General features: G+C 41.2%; 1 protein-coding gene across 7 annotated transcripts in view; it reads right to left on the bottom strand.

Moving 5' to 3' along the window:
- Positions 1-5,445: 5,445 nt before the first annotated feature.
- ORC3 (origin recognition complex subunit 3) overlaps positions 5,446-15,494 on the bottom strand; it is a 65,382-nt gene continuing 55,333 nt past the window's right edge. For 6 of the 7 annotated variants that reach the window (XM_043438991.1, XM_043438992.1, XM_043438995.1 and 3 more), the window contains 6 exons: positions 13,829-13,905; positions 12,806-12,906; positions 9,110-9,251; positions 7,399-7,515; positions 6,381-6,460; positions 5,446-5,870 (listed from right to left, as the gene is read on the bottom strand). In XM_043438991.1, the coding sequence (XP_043294926.1) occupies positions 5,765-5,870; positions 6,381-6,460; positions 7,399-7,515; positions 9,110-9,251; positions 12,806-12,906; positions 13,829-13,905 (623 nt within the window). In that variant the 3' untranslated portion in view covers positions 5,446-5,764. Of the gene's footprint in view, positions 5,878-6,380; positions 6,461-7,398; positions 7,516-9,109; positions 9,252-12,805; positions 12,907-13,828; positions 13,906-15,494 lie in introns of all 7 variants that reach the window. The other variant, XM_043438993.1, reaches the window with a different exon arrangement.

Here is a 15,494-nt window from a genome sequence, read left to right as displayed (position 1 = left end):
CTTCAGATGAAGTTAGTGTGAATTTAATTGTGCACTACAACCAAGCTATAACCAGTTATTAATTTAGAATGTAATCCCAGGACATTATTAAGCAAATAGCCTACAGTGCTTCCTATGAACTAGTGAAGGAGGAGGGCATTTCTGTATTCCAGGACTTCTTTAGGTTTCAAATGGGTTTATATGATTTCCCTGTTGGGATTTTTTTTTTTTTTGGTAGTTTTTATTTATTCTATCAGTCTTTTTAATGAATGTTTATAGCTGCATTTCCCGCCCCCCCCCCAAGTGTATCATTGTTTTACTGCCCTTGTAGTACTGGAATTTAGTTGGAAGAATAAATCATTTACTTCTAATCTGCTTGTTTTTAATGTACAGATGGGTAGTATTTGAATAAAGTCAGTGTTTTAAATGTAAGCATTTTCCAGGAATCAATTTTCTGATAAGATTTCAAAATCAGTGTTTTCATAAACTGAGTTCTGATTCCAAATTCTCTCTCTTCTCATTGCATGATAGAAGGTTAGTTTTAACAACTGTAGACTTTGAAGGAAAATATATGAAAGCATCGTTCAATACATCTAATTTCCATTCAATACATGCTTTCCGGACACAGCTTTCCTATAATGAATTGACCAAAAAGTGCTTCAGTGAATTCTTCTAAATTCTATTAATGTATTTCTACTAATAAAGTCATAAATATACTGAGATATGTTTATAATTGACCTAATTAGTCGAAGACAAAAAGGATTTTTTTCCTTTTTTAACTTTAGTAATTGTATTTCACCAAAATTATATTCTTTGTCTAAAACAAGGCCAAAAAGTGGTATAGGGCCTTGGCAAGACCCTCAGGTAACGCACATGCCCGTGAAGTGCTTTAGAAACACTGATGTAGCACAGAGTGGCTGTGAGTGAGGTGGATAAGCCTACCTGGTCTGAATGGACTGACGGACAGTCAGGGCCAGGCTTGTCTTTGTGGTGGGGAGACCGCATGTAGGGTGTTGAGCAGCATCTCTGGCCTCTGCCACTAGATGCCGGTAACGCCCTCTCCCAACCAAACAACCAAACACTGCCTCCAGACCCAAACGTCAGGCGAGGGGACGAAAACAGTCCCCAGCTGGAAGCCGCCGGTCTAGTGGGACAGCGTTTTAGAATGCAAGGGTGAGTAAAAATACAGAGGAGTGAGGATAGAATGTAAGTAGGCTTTCTCTCTTCTTCACTCCAAAACACAACCACATGTGACTTTTCATGCAGATTTTAAGTTTATAAAAGAGCTGGTCTTTGTTTTATAGGATATGCTGTAAGGAAAACTGGTGCTGGCAGTCTGAATGGGGCCTCATACATTTTAATTCTGGATTCAACTTTGATCAAGAACAAAATTTCCCCACGGCCAAATTTCTGCTTATCCACCTTACCCCAAAATTCTGTCTTATGGGCTGCTTCATGATTTTAACTGATTTAGTGTGTGAGGTAATTTCAGAAAATGAAAAATGTGGGAAACTTCTTGGATTTATTCACAGTTAACAAGATGTAGATGGACCCCGTAGGTGGTGATTAGTACAGATACAAGCTGCACTTAGTTCCCAAACAGCCCTGAAATTGCTTCCAGTAAGGACAGAATTTAGGTCCAACAGCCATCTTATTCTTTACAGTAAAGGCAGTGCTGGCATTGGGCTGTACTGAGTCACCGTGATGTAACCAGGGTAAATCACCGGATACGATTCTCTGTGTAGGAAAAACGGGCACAGGCAATGTGGAAAAATGTAGTAAGTTTAAAAATATCAGTGCTATCTTTGGCCTATGGCAAGAACTTACATCCTCAAGAAAATGGTTGCCAAGTGAGACATTTCTTGCATCCGCAAGGTTAACTGGCGCCCTTTGCAGGTTCTACCCCCAGAGACTGCTTTAGAAGACGGAGGGGAGGTGAAGACTGTTGAAATCTGACATGTTCCCCAGCTGATCCAAGGCTGGAAATGATTGTATCTGCTTTTTTGGGTTACTCCCCTACTTCAGAATTACACAGTGACTGGTGTTGATAGGTGAATATCCTGCTAAAGCACCTGAGGAGCCTGTCCCTGTCTCCTCATAGATAGATAGGGGGCTCCAGCAGTTACCTGCTCCCACCTTTGCCCCAGCTGGGGAGCATTAGCTCATTCAAAGGCAGGGCCAACAGTCCTCTCTCCTGCACCCATTTTCCTTCCATATGTAATTCTCATAAACAAAAAAAACAACAAAAGACTAAGTCTTTTGATCCTATAATCCCTCTCTAGGTTATTAACTATTTTTGTGTTCTATAATCTTCAAAGCAAAACTGAGGAGAATTTTCTAAACTTCCATTCTTCTGCCACTGTTTTGGTCAGTTTTTATGAAGAAAAAAATCAAAAGCTAAAAATACAGTCCAATAATTCTCTTAACAGGAACAATTATTTTGCCGTTTCTGCTTTGTATGTATATTGTTTAAGAACGTGTAGCCCACCAGGCTCCTCTGTCCATGGGATTTCCCAAGCAAGACTGTTGGAGTGGGTTGTCATTTTTCTGACCCACAGATGGAACCCAGGTCTCCTGCACTAGCAGGTGGATTCTTTTACCTCCTACTTAAAGGAATGCTTTCCTAATCTAACATCTAGTCCATATTCAGGTTTTCCCATTTGTCCTCAAAATGTCTTTTGCAGCTTTTTTTCCCCCTAAGTGAAGTTGTTCAGTCGTGTCCAACTCTTTGCAACCCCACGGATTGTAGCCCATGAAATTTTCCAGGCAAGGGTACTGGAGTGGGTTGCCATTTCCTTTTCCAGGGGATCTTCCTGACCCAGGGATCAAACCCAGGTCTCCCACATTGCAGGCAGAGGCTTCACCTCTGAGCCACCAGGGAATCCCATTTTCTTTTCTCCCTAAAGCAGAATTCAATTATGATTCTGACTTTCTGGAACAACTAAGCTTGTCGTCTTATTGAATGTTTGTCACTAACGTCAGTAAACTCTATCCCTTTAAACATCTGTAATCTGGAAGTTAAGTCTAAAGCACTGTCTCATGTTAAGACTTTGGTATAAGATGATGCTATGATCTCTCTCATTGTATCACACAAAGTGATGTGACAGGTGAGGCCTGCCAGGCTTTGTCTTGACTCTTCAACCACTCGTTAGCCACCACCATCTCCCACATGGCTACATCTAATCAACATCTGAGGCACTTGTTCAGTTGGTGGCAAGATACCACCACACTGGCCTGACTGTCTTTGCTTTGCTGGCCGCTGGCCCGGTCTTCCTCTGAACTTGAAAGCATGCCCAGAGTTGACCTGAGGCTCCTTGCCTCTGCTCACACTCACTTTGGTGAGTATCAACTCCTCAGCTGATGGCATCTCCATTCAGAAGTTTTTCAGAGTCCTGAATTCCTCACATCCTTCGTCCAATCTTGATGTCCATCTAAAATCTCAACCATCTCTGCGACTACCCTTGCAGGAGACATTTGTGTCTCGCCTGGAGGATCTCAGTGACCTCCCAGTTGCTCTCTGCCTCATTTGTGCCTCCTCGCCTGTTCCCGTCTGTCCTCACACCCGGTGATCCTTTAAAGGTCTTTCTGAAGGACGGCTCAGATGGCTTCCTGCCTGTAAAAGGTAAAGGCCTGCCCGTGGTCTGCGGCCGCACCTCACCTGCTCTCCCCGCCGCCTCGTTCAGTTCTGCGTCCCCTCCTGCTGACTGTGCCCCGCACCGGCCCCCTCTGCTGTTCCTCCAGAGCGGCTGGCGCTCTGCCCTCAGGACCTTTGTCCTGCTGTTCTCTACCTCAGATGCGCCTCTTCCGTAAAATCAGGGCTAAATCTCATTCAAACGCCATCTCAGGCAGGCCTGTTCAGCGGGATCTGCCTCCCTTTTGTTTTGTTTTCTTCTTTCACATTGTATGACTGTTCTTTGGGACTGACAGGATGCAGTGAGGGCAGAGCCCTGTGCTCACTCAAGTGCTACAAGTGCTCACGATACATGCTCACAAACAATCTGTGAGCAAGTCAGTCACACTTTACACCTAGATTTTACCAACCACAGTCAGAAATGAAACATGACTGAGGGCACATCTGACTGAAGGGGAATGGCTGGAATTACTGGGAAAAAAATAGTGACCTAGTTGTTGTGAAGATACACTGGAAAATGTCACAACAGAAATCTAGTCTTTGATCATGTCCATTTGGCAAAGGCTCTGCTCCATGCCCTCGTTTCAGGGACCCCTAGAAGTTTTGCCTCTAACACATGGATTCCAAGGTGTCAAAAGCCTTTTGTGTTTGTGTTTATACATTCGTTCGCATCATGAATTCCTTAATTTCCAAGTTGACGGCCCTTTGTGCATATGTACATGTGTTTCAATTCTGCTGAACAAGAAACCCTGGCATCTTCTAGATGAAGATAAGAATTTCTCTATCTGGACTAATGCTACGCTGGTAACTGTCACAAGGCTTTGTCGGGCTAGACACTTTCTGCTCTGGCTTGCAATTGATTCTTTATTTCTGGTACCTTGGGATTTACTTTTCTTTTAACCCCGACAACATTATGACAATTTGTCTGGGGGTACATTTCATCTAGCACTTACAGTTTTTGAAGCTGGAATAGGGAAGGGAGCGGTTATCCATTAATGTCATCTTGGCTCACCTTGTTGCCACAGGGCTAAGGAGCCCTTTATACTTACATAATACCTCCTTTATACTCCAGAATTAACGAGGCTTAAGTTATATATTAAGTCTGTTTATATTAAATTTGTCCTCTGAACACACAGACCTACAAGTGCATAGTTCTAAGGTCTTCAACTATAATAGTCCTCACTGAATTTGGACTTTTTTCCTCCCAGTCATATCTGCATGGTAATTTTGGTATGTTAGTATACTCAAAGACACATCCCAGAATTCTCTTGGAACCAGAACATTAAATAATGAACTTGAGGTCTCTTTGCTTCACTATCTTGATATGAGTTCTTATTATGGAAGAGATTCAGATGTCATTTCATCTGAGCCTTAAGGGTTGATGTGATTTGTAAAGATCTTTGAGGCTCTAAGACTCCATGATGGGTCAACCTGAAGTACATTATTTGCTGCCTTTAAGCAGAAAGCCAAACAACTTGAGACTTTTTAAGTTGTAAGACTACAGGAAATGGAGCAGTAGAAGCAGTTTTAGAACCTCTGTTGGAGGAGAAATGATCGTCTAGAATATTCATCTTCTATTACATAATTTACACAAGTGAAGAAGACCAGTGCAAGAAACTGGTAGAACAAGTATTAATACTATTAGATCAACTGCAGATCAACTGATCCTCCTGGAAAATGAAAGTGAAGTTGCTCAGTCGTGTCTGACTTTTTGTGACCCCATGGACTGTAGTCCATCAGACTCCTCCGTTCATGGGATTCTCCAGGCAAGAACACTGGAGTGGGTTGCCATTTCCTTCTCCAGAGGATCTTCCCGACCCAGGGATCGAACCCAGATCCTCCTAGATAAAGGAATTTATTACATTTATATATTATTCATGTTCAATAACAATTTATTCATAATTTCTTCATGACTGAGAACTGCAGTGATATTCTGAGAAAGTTTCCAGTTGCGTGATACTTGTTCGATTTCAAAGTTCTCCAAAGGGGCTTCAACACATTCCCGTTTGGGGTTAACAGTCTACCTTTCTGTTTAAACATCACACAGGGATTCCACACTTCTTGCCAGACAATCTTCTTTGAGCCGTGTGTAAATATGACTGGTCTTCCTCTTCTAAGCTAACTGTTGTCTTTCTGGCTTCACTCATTTGCTATCTAGCAGCCTCCCCATGTTAGCCTTGCCACATGGTCAGTCTTCTGTTTGGTAGGCTTTATAAATCCCAAAAGTTCTAATTCAGAGACAGCCCTAATAAACCGGGCACTGGAGGCTATAGCTAAGGAAATTCACCACACATTTCTGACAAAAAAAAGGGGGTTAAAATCTCAGTGTTAAAACCTCAGTTGGGGAGCTGAAGTACAGTTCAAATGCATACTACTAAATTAAACTGTAACTCTTTACTGGAAAACATTAAGTATAATTAGCGTCCACTGTCAATGAGACACAAATGGAAAAGTGCTCACCACTTACCTAGTTCTCATCTTTCAAGGAGTATGAAAATTGCTTCCCTGCCAACTTCAAACTACGTCAATAACCTAAGAAACATAGAGAATTCAATAATGACCGTTCTGGGACATTTTTGGTGAACTTTGGAAAATGACCTTTATATAAGTTTTAGATCAAATAGTTTAGATTTGTCTCATTTTAAATTCGAAGTAAGTATTAAGGAACAACTTATTCTGGGATGGTATGGTTCTATCTCTAGTGTAGATCCAGAGAAACTATATTCTGTAGGCTTACTTGGACGTTGTAGAATTGATTTCAAAAGGATACTGGATAATCTCACCCCTTTCTTCTGAGGTTACAGAATTTGCGTCCATTTCTTCAGCAGCTGTCACAACTGTCGCGAAAGCCTTTTGAGAGACAGGACAGAAGAAGATAAAAATCTCTGCTGTTGTCAAGCATCTTTTATTTTTTGCTCTTGATGGCTCTGTATTTTTAAGCCAGGTCAAACACTGCTGCTGCTGATAGCTGACACATTTTTTAAAAATTACACCAAATTCAGGGTCTTAGAACCACACTGATGATCACTTTAAATAAGTACACATTAAAAGAAAGTGGGATGGTTCCCAAGTAATCTTATATTTCAGAGAACTAAGAAATGTGCAGAGAAAAACAATAAAAATTGAGAAGCTGAAAAAGTTGAAAAGCATGAGGCTGTCTTGTATCCTCTACTCCCAACCTCCATCACCCAGGAAAATGCCTATTTTTCTTGGAAGCAACCAATTACCATATTTTTAAATGGTGGGTGACAAGACATGCTTCAAATAAGGCCTTTAACAAAGTTAACTTTTAATACTCTGAAGAGGGAAAGAATAATTATTAAAGAATAGTAACAGCTGTCCTTTGCCTTGCCAAGTATTCCTTGTTCTTTCTGATTGCTAAATCTGTTGTACAGTTATTCCAATATTTTCTTTTATCCAATAAGGGAAATGCTAGTTAATAATACACTGTTTTATCTTGTGGGATAACAGAACTGACCTCAACTGTTCAGCTTCTGTTAAACATACTAAAAGGTACTTATTTCAACCTGGCAAGGACACAGCATTATTAACAGAATTGGCTTGGTTGAGGCGCATGGGATCAGCGTTCTGGGGCTTGGGTGGAACTGCTGAGCAGTTAGGTGCCTTTTTGGAGAAACTTGCCAGGTGATTTATAATGCTTTCCAAACCAAAGAGAGGTGACTGAGAAAATAAGAGGTGACTTCCAAAGAACCCAAAGTATAAAAACAGCCCGAGAAAGGCCACGGCTGGTCAGACACACAGACAGCTTGCTCGTTCCGCCCACCTACCTCTGACCAGTCCACAAGGTTGATTAGCCTGCTGCACTCCAGGTGCAGTTTATATGCTATGCAGATGTCTGGGGCAACATTTGGAATGCAACCTTCTTCACTTCTCAGCGCTTCATTCTAAAAATAACAGTAAACTAAGATAACTACCTTTCAGAAATCACGAGGAACAAAATCACAAATTAACTAACCCCCTACCCTGAAATCTGCATGCTAATAAATGCGGTCTGTGGTTTCCTTTCTTTTCTGAGTTGTGTTTACTCTCCAGTAGCTAACCGGTTGTTGGCCAAAACTTCCCCAGCTCCTAGTCATTGGATGGACATCGCCAGGATCAGAAAACAGGAATTTTTTTCAATTTCATCATTAATTATTAACCTCTTTTTTTCATTTAAATCATACATTATTCATTACTGAGACTCTGATGCATTTCTGGTTTCCATAAAAGTTTATGGAATTTTGTGGATTTTCAATAAACTGCCACTTCCAACACTGCTAATTACCTGAATTCTAGCAATTACTATACTATACTAAGAGACACCAGCACACCCCTACCAGGACTACCAACTGTCCCTCAAAGACGACTGTGGTCAACACTGCAGACCCGAACCCCAGAAAACCACCAGTGTTTCTTCAGCTTATTTGAAATCGATGGTTCTTATTAAGAAACAAAATCTCTTTCAAATATACACATGTGAATTATATGCTCCCCCAAACTGCTGAAATCACACCAGTTCTCTTCTGTGACTTGATACCAGCCAAAAAAAGATGGATTTTATAAAGAGTGTTAATTTGTGGCTTATATAATAAAAATAATTGATATTCTGTGCCTTAAATATGAAATTATTCAATTGTCCCACTACCGACATTACTGTCACCATAATTGACACCTCCCTACACAGCATTCTCTCACAGCGCTCACTCAGCATGTTTGTCTGCCGTTTCAGACGGGAAACCAGTCCATCGGAACTCTCCTCATAGGCTTTATCAGTCACTTCTTAAGTATCCTCTGTTGTAAGATTTCCAGGTGCTTAAGTTGATAACTTATTAACAAATTAGCAATTTAATATTAACTTAGCAAATTACCAACAAATTATTTTATGTGTGTTTATACCAACTAACACTTTAGCTTTCTGAAATGTTTAAAGTGATCATGGTACCTGTCACTGAACTCTTTGTTTAAAGAACAACTTAGAACTGGCAGATATGTCTGGAGCTTAGGAGCTTTACTGCCAGGATATTGCTGGCTGGCCTCTACATTCAGTTTTAGAGATACTCTCAGGGTAGGTTTTTCTTTGGTTCAAAATCCAAGATGAAATTTCAAAATTTTTCCTTTTTCCATCAGAAATAATCATTTGGATTTTTTAAGTAATTTCACTGAGTCACAAGGTTTGACCAATTATCTGCTGTTACATCTGTAAGAAGGCTTTCCCTTATTTTCAAGAGTAGTAGCATTATACTCAAGTAACTCCTATGGCCTGGTTTTATTACATGAAAGAGAAGACAATCACACATGATCAAAAGTTGGCAGTGTTAGTTCACAGGCTCAGAAAAAAGCCCTCTAAAATCTAAAGAGCTTTTTAAAATATCTGAAAGAGGTACAGCCCTGAGCTGCCCACTCCCTGCTCATTAGAACAGCAAATTTACACTATTTCTGTGGTAGATACATAAAGCCTGGAATCTGAACTGAGCTGTCAGAGTAATGTCCGCATCTTACCTTGAGGTAATAATAGGGGTTGTTGAGTGCGGTGTGGAGGGCTACGCGGGGGGCGGCGTTCAGGTGCTGGCGAAGGGCGTGGGCAGAGCTGAAGTAGAGAGTCTCATGCAGAGGCTGGGTGTCTGGAGGCAGGAGGTACTCTCTGAAACCGTCAAAGGCAGGTGTCAGCTTTCAGATGAGCACAGTTCACTTTCAGTATAATGTTTTTGTCACTCACCTTGAAGGACTGAGCAATTTACTTAAAAAGCAAAATCAACAACAGCCAAAACAACATAAGTATCAAATCGAGTGCAGCCATCATTCTTCTACCTCTTCCATGTAATATTGTCTAAAACTTCTACTGTCTGGAGTAAAGGAAACTATATCTTAGTTCTGATTCAAACCTCTAGGAACAAATGTATACAAATTACATTTTTGCTCAAAATCTTTAAGATAGAATTTCTCAAAGTGTCAATGAATACTTTCTTAAATTATTTAGGAAACATGTCATATCCCTTACCATAGCAAACATTTTAACTCTTGGCAGTGTTAAACACAGGCCTCAGACCTGGAATTAAGAGTTTAAAAAATCTTTTTGGATCATGGAGATATCTCTCATAGAAGAAATATATGTGAAGTTTATGTATGAGAATTCCTCTTTATAGGCAGAAAAGGCTAAATTTTTGCTTCAGAGTATTAAAAAAACAAATCATTTATCATTGAAATTTCAATTACTGGAAAAAAAACCACTAATTTGAGATTCTTCTGTCTTATTTGAGCTAGATAATAAACCAATTTTAATGAAATCTGAATTTTAGAAATAAAGCATTAAAAGCTTCACTGTGAATACATAATAAGCCTGTCAGCTGGTCTGAACCATTGAAAGTACAGGGTTCCTGGGTGGCCCAGTGGGTTGCGAATCAGAAAGGGGAAACTCTGGTATCCGTAAGCCAAAGGCAGAGTAATAAGTCACAGACTTGATTAGAGCAGTTAATTCACAATGCCTTCATAAAGATTCCTGAGGCGTAGTCAGTCCTGGGCCTGAAGTATTTTGGTCACATGACAGATTCCCACCAGTGCAGACAGCGCTAAGCAGCTTCCTCAGCCCATCCACCAGGGAAGTCACTCTTCTTTCCGGTGTTCTGGCTTTCTCCCCCCCCCTGGAGAGGATGACACTGCCCAGAAAAATCCCACAACACTTGCTCCACCTGCGTGGTCTGGCTTTGAGGAGGAGAGGAGGCAGCGGGGGTGTGAACCACGTATATCATGCCCCAGCAACCCCATCCTGCCCGTCTCGAGAGCCCCAGACCCTCCGCTCACTTCCCTTCCAGATGCTGCTCCTTCCCGAGTCAACTGGATTAGGTGGTTTAGCCGTAGCCGTGGGAATGGTTTCTGTGATGCCGGCTGCCTCCCTGGATGGCTGGCTACCCCTTTGTAATTTCCGACCACAAACTTTTCCTATCCCAACCTCAGGCTGTCCCCAATCATCATACATGATGGTCATTAAAAGATCATGCTGGCGTCCCTACTCTGTAACAAGGACTGGAAATCTAACAAGGCAACCAGATCAGGTCAATTTCAGAAAAGATACTGTCTCATATTTGTCCTTCTCTCCCTTTTTAAAATTCTTATATTTAATGTTTAGAGATTCAGGTAATTACCAAGGCAGAAGACCTTTTTAGATGGGTATCTAAAGAATTTCCATCAGAGTCAAAATATTTGCCTGTATTTTGTTTCCACTGGGCTACATTAGTTGCGCAGCAGTGATGAAACATCACCATGTATTAGAATTCTTAATCCAAATACAAACACGGAGACTGACACAGAAATCTGCAGCGAGTCTGGCTGGAACTCTACGTGACCCTCAGGTCGCAGTCCACACGCAACAGAGGTGGTCTGAGGGGAGCTGGTACGACCATTCTAGTACCCACAAGGCGCACGAAGCTGCAGCTTGCATTTCGGTGAAACAGTTCACTCAGTGGCAACTTATTCTCATTTCTCAGCAGTTTCAGCAAGAGCTGCTCATGGTATACTGGGAACTCTGCTTGCTTCCTGGAGTCTAATGTTCGTTATTTATCTTTTAAGCACTTCTTTTCTCCTGAACTCCAAGCTCTGTTGTAAACATCTGTGTTGTGAGCCTTGGGGACAGTGTGGGGAAATGGAATGGGCCTTCTGTCACATGTCAGCAGACTGGGGTTGTTTGACTTTCCACAGGTCACAAACTCTCTCGGCTTTAGCTGCCACATGACTCCTTGGTCCCGTTTAGCTCTAAAATACTAAACACTCCTAACCTCTTCCCTGATGGGACACTCAATCTTGGCAAAGATGATACATCCTGGTATGGAAATTTTTGTGATTTCACAACACAATGCAGTTCAATCACGATCAGTTTTATTTCAGTAACTACTCAGAAAGGTGAAAAGTCAGACATATTAATTAGATCAAAGGTCATGAAAAAGGAATGGCTGGTTGGTTGCAGAGCCTACAATTTGGGATCTGTGGCAATTCAGAAAAGCACATGACATTCGACCTATAAATTATGCCACATTACACTGTAAAATTGTTTTTAGCAACTACGATGGTCACAACTTGGGAAAGGAGAACTAGGCTCATGGGTCTAGAAACTAGAAGCGCAGGAAAGCCCGGTGGAGCAAGGTTAACTCTGCGAGTTCTCCAAGGTCATCTTTAGCCAGGAGGTCACTCTAGCGTTACACTGCATCACTTTTATGTGACACACTTCTCTCCCTTCAACCTTCCTTTTGTCACACTTGGTTGATCCTTGTGACTTCTGTCCTGACATTAGTAATTTCTCCCCAGTGACCAGGAACAACAACTGCCCCCACATGGTCCTGGAAAACGGAACTGTTCACTTACAAGAAGGACAAGTAATTTATCAGAAAACTACTCTTCGTCTTCAATAACTGAATTGCCTTTTTAGTACTTGATTCTATTCAGTACCCAGTCTGCTGCCGAGACTGAACTGCCATTAAAAAATAGGATAAGCAATGATAAAAAAAATAGTCCTTTTCCTACTTTTAAACTATTTGATCATTTTATTTTGAAGACTTCTCATTTTTTTTTTTTCTAGATGGCATGTCCCAACTGCAGGTTAGGTGGGTGATTTTACAGACCTGGCTTTTGGGAAATGCAAACTCAGAATGATTTGAGTTTCTCAAGAAAAGGATCATCTTAAAATACAGGCAGGACTGGTGTACATCTAAATGGACCCTGAGCGCCTTTCTCACCATGCACTGGTGCTGACATGATCATGAGCTGCACTGGTCTCCCTTAGAAACCCTTCACTCAGGATAAAATAGGGCATTACGGCTGGGCTGGGCTGGGTTGTCTGTTTTGTGGGCTTGGCCCAGATCCAGCACGCTCTGAGCAAAGACACAGCAAGGATAAAGCACAATGAAAATACCTTGTTACTAGAAAGGGGAAAAATCCTTTTCTATTTCCAACCCCACTTCCCCTCCCCGCTGTCAGCATAATGAACCAGGGTAAATTTAAGCCTGCATTCTACTCAAGAATGAACTAAGTCATCTGGTTAGCTGCTTTAATAAGGATGGGAGAGGAATCAACATCAGCAGTCTAAGCTGCACGGAGGGACTTGAGAAGCAGAAAGCCTAAGCTGGGGGCGCCCCGCACTGCCGGAGGACAGCTACCACACCAGCGTCGTTGGGGCAGAAGGCCTGACTTTGAGCTCTGCAGACTCACCGCGCCAGGCTGTCAACGAAGCTCACGACTTGTTCTCTGAGGACTTCAAACCTGGTCTGCCTCTTACTGGCGCTCCTTAACTCCTTCATTTCCAGTAAGGACTGCGGAGGAAAGAACAGACCTTCTATTGGGGACTCTGAGACAGGGAGCCCCTCAGGGGGGAGCTCTGCCGCTCCGGCAGAGGCAGCCCATGCCCTTCTCTGTGACAGGTGCAGAGACGGAACCAAATCGAGGTGGGTTGTGTTTATTTGTCATCGTTAACAACTGGGAAGAATCTCTCCTCCTGGGTGTTTTGCTTCAAAAAAACATCAAGTGAATTCAAGGAATGAGGAGAAGGGCAGTTTACTTCATTACTATGTTATATGGCAGCGCGCTCACTAGCCACAACTCTTTACTTCGTTTAAGAAAAGGACTTCCAAGAAGAGGAAAAAATCCTTGCTCTTTGCCATGCTAACAGGATGGACTCCATGTGTTTTGTTTTGCTTAGACTGATATTTTATTCTACGTGATCATAACTTGGTATCATGGTACAGAGAAGGTTCTTTATTTTGCCAACCAAGATCCTAAAGTGAGAACTATCTGAAAAACGCTATATTGGACACACTGTGTGGATAAATATACATTAAAAAAATAAATAAATCAAGGAACGTATATAAAATTAATGACTTAGTCTCTTTGGAGTCTCAATTTGACCAAACTGAAAATCAAATACATCAGATAAATAATCAGATTTCTTTTTGCAACCGTGTTCCCATTTTCCCTTACTGATATTAATTAATTCTCTTTCTCCCTGAGGCTATCAGAACAGCTTCTACCTCTATGGGTTAGTAAGTTCCAGATTTCTACAAGGAGAATGAAGATAGCTATGGGGTAAACGGGATGTTCAACTCATAAGTGAGTTTCAAACTCTGCCTTGTTCTTAGCTCTGATTTTAAAATGAAAGCAGAAACACCTGAGCAGAGCTCATCGGGAGCACACAGGAGCATCGGGGACGCGGCTGGGAGGGAGAGGAAGCGATCTGACCTTCTGAAGGTGATAGAGGTCCGTCTTCTGAAGCCCCTTTGACTGTGACTGAGAAGTTTCTTCTTCCTCTTTGGTTTCTGTTTTTAATACAAAACCAACATACAGCAGCTTGGGTAAATCCATTCAAGAGAAAAACATTTCTACTACTCCAAGGGGGATAAAGTTTCATCCTTTTTCTTCTTTTAATGTGGCAAGAGATCAAGGTTCCATCAGATAAATGATCTCTTCCAGAGACTGAAGGTCAATAAACATTACCTAAGTTACACTACAGAGAGATCTTCAAAAAAAGCAGCTACTGAATTTTAAAAATGTGACCATAATGAAAATAAACTCCTCCAAACTAACAGGAAAATGATTTCCAAATGTTTGTGTTATTATAAATAGCTTTTTAAAAAAAGTTAAACTGTGTTCCTCTGACTATGCCATTATTGATGTAAACAGTACAAACCTACACTCTGGCAAACTTAGCCTTGATCTTCTGATTCACTATATTTGACACAATGCTACTTACATCTACAATGGGCAGTACGTGAAAGTCTTGAGAGAATCTATGGAAACACAAAATGCATCATGGTTCTTTAGCACAGCAAACAGAAAACTGTATCTTATAAAAGGTGTAGTTGTGTTTCTAAAGATCATGAAACTCTGAAAGCCTCTTCCTGGTGCAGGGCAGGTTTTGGAATCTCACACTCTCAAGGCTTATCTGGCCAAACCTAAGATGCAGCCGGACAATCTGCTTTGTTCTCAAAGAATAAATTTCTTTTTAGCTAGTGATAATTCTCGGTTCAAGAAGGACATGATTTAAGGTTAAAACACCTAATAAACTCTTCATCCGATTTCAGTAACATGTTGCAGAGCCTTAAAAATAAATCTTGTCTGACACTCTCACCTACCAAACCCTCCAAATGTAATTTTAAACCTAAACTGTAATATGTAATAACTGTCAAGGAACCAGAGATAGCATATAGTCAAATATTACTACTGGCCCAGTATGGGAGGGGAGGGTTAATTTCACTTCATTATTAATAACATGGCACTTCTGAAAATAGAGAAGTACATTTCTTCAAGACACTGGTTTTGCTTCAAGTTATAAAATTCTTCTGAAGACTGTTATCTTAACTGCCAACCTTCCCATTTCTAAAAGCTGCATTCCTTTATTTAGTATTAGCACAAGATTTGTTCACTAGCTTATGTTACACAAATTCTAATTAAAATGATTATATCTGCAGTTTCATTTCACAAAAATCCAAGTCCGATTTTGTAAAAGATTGAAATTTAGCTAATTTATCTTATATTCTTCTAAGTCTTCTGCCCTATTTATATCCTTAAGGGTGGTCCCTCACTGTCCTAGTGACCATAATTAGGTGGTAACTGTGAACTGGAGAGAAAAAAACAATGAGATGGCAGTTAAGAAATATGTGAGCTCTAGGCTGGATGCTACCCTGGCTAGCTGAGATCTCGATTCGGAGGATTCTCTTCCTGGGCTTTAGTTTCTGTTGCAGCTGGACTCAATAATCTCTGTGATACCAGTTTTAGTCCTTTACAATGTTTATGATTGAAACTGGTTCAGCTCAGACCGTGGTGCAAATGCAGTATAGAGCAAGGCCTGTGCATGACCTGGAGGGAGCCCCGGTACTGTGGAGTGTGTCAGGCAGAAGGGCTCTTT

Source organism: Cervus canadensis, chromosome 20 (assembly GCF_019320065.1).
Source record: "Cervus canadensis isolate Bull #8, Minnesota chromosome 20, ASM1932006v1, whole genome shotgun sequence".
Classification (NCBI taxonomy): domain Eukaryota; kingdom Metazoa; phylum Chordata; class Mammalia; order Artiodactyla; family Cervidae; genus Cervus; species Cervus canadensis.
This window is presented reverse-complemented; position numbering and strand designations above follow the sequence as displayed.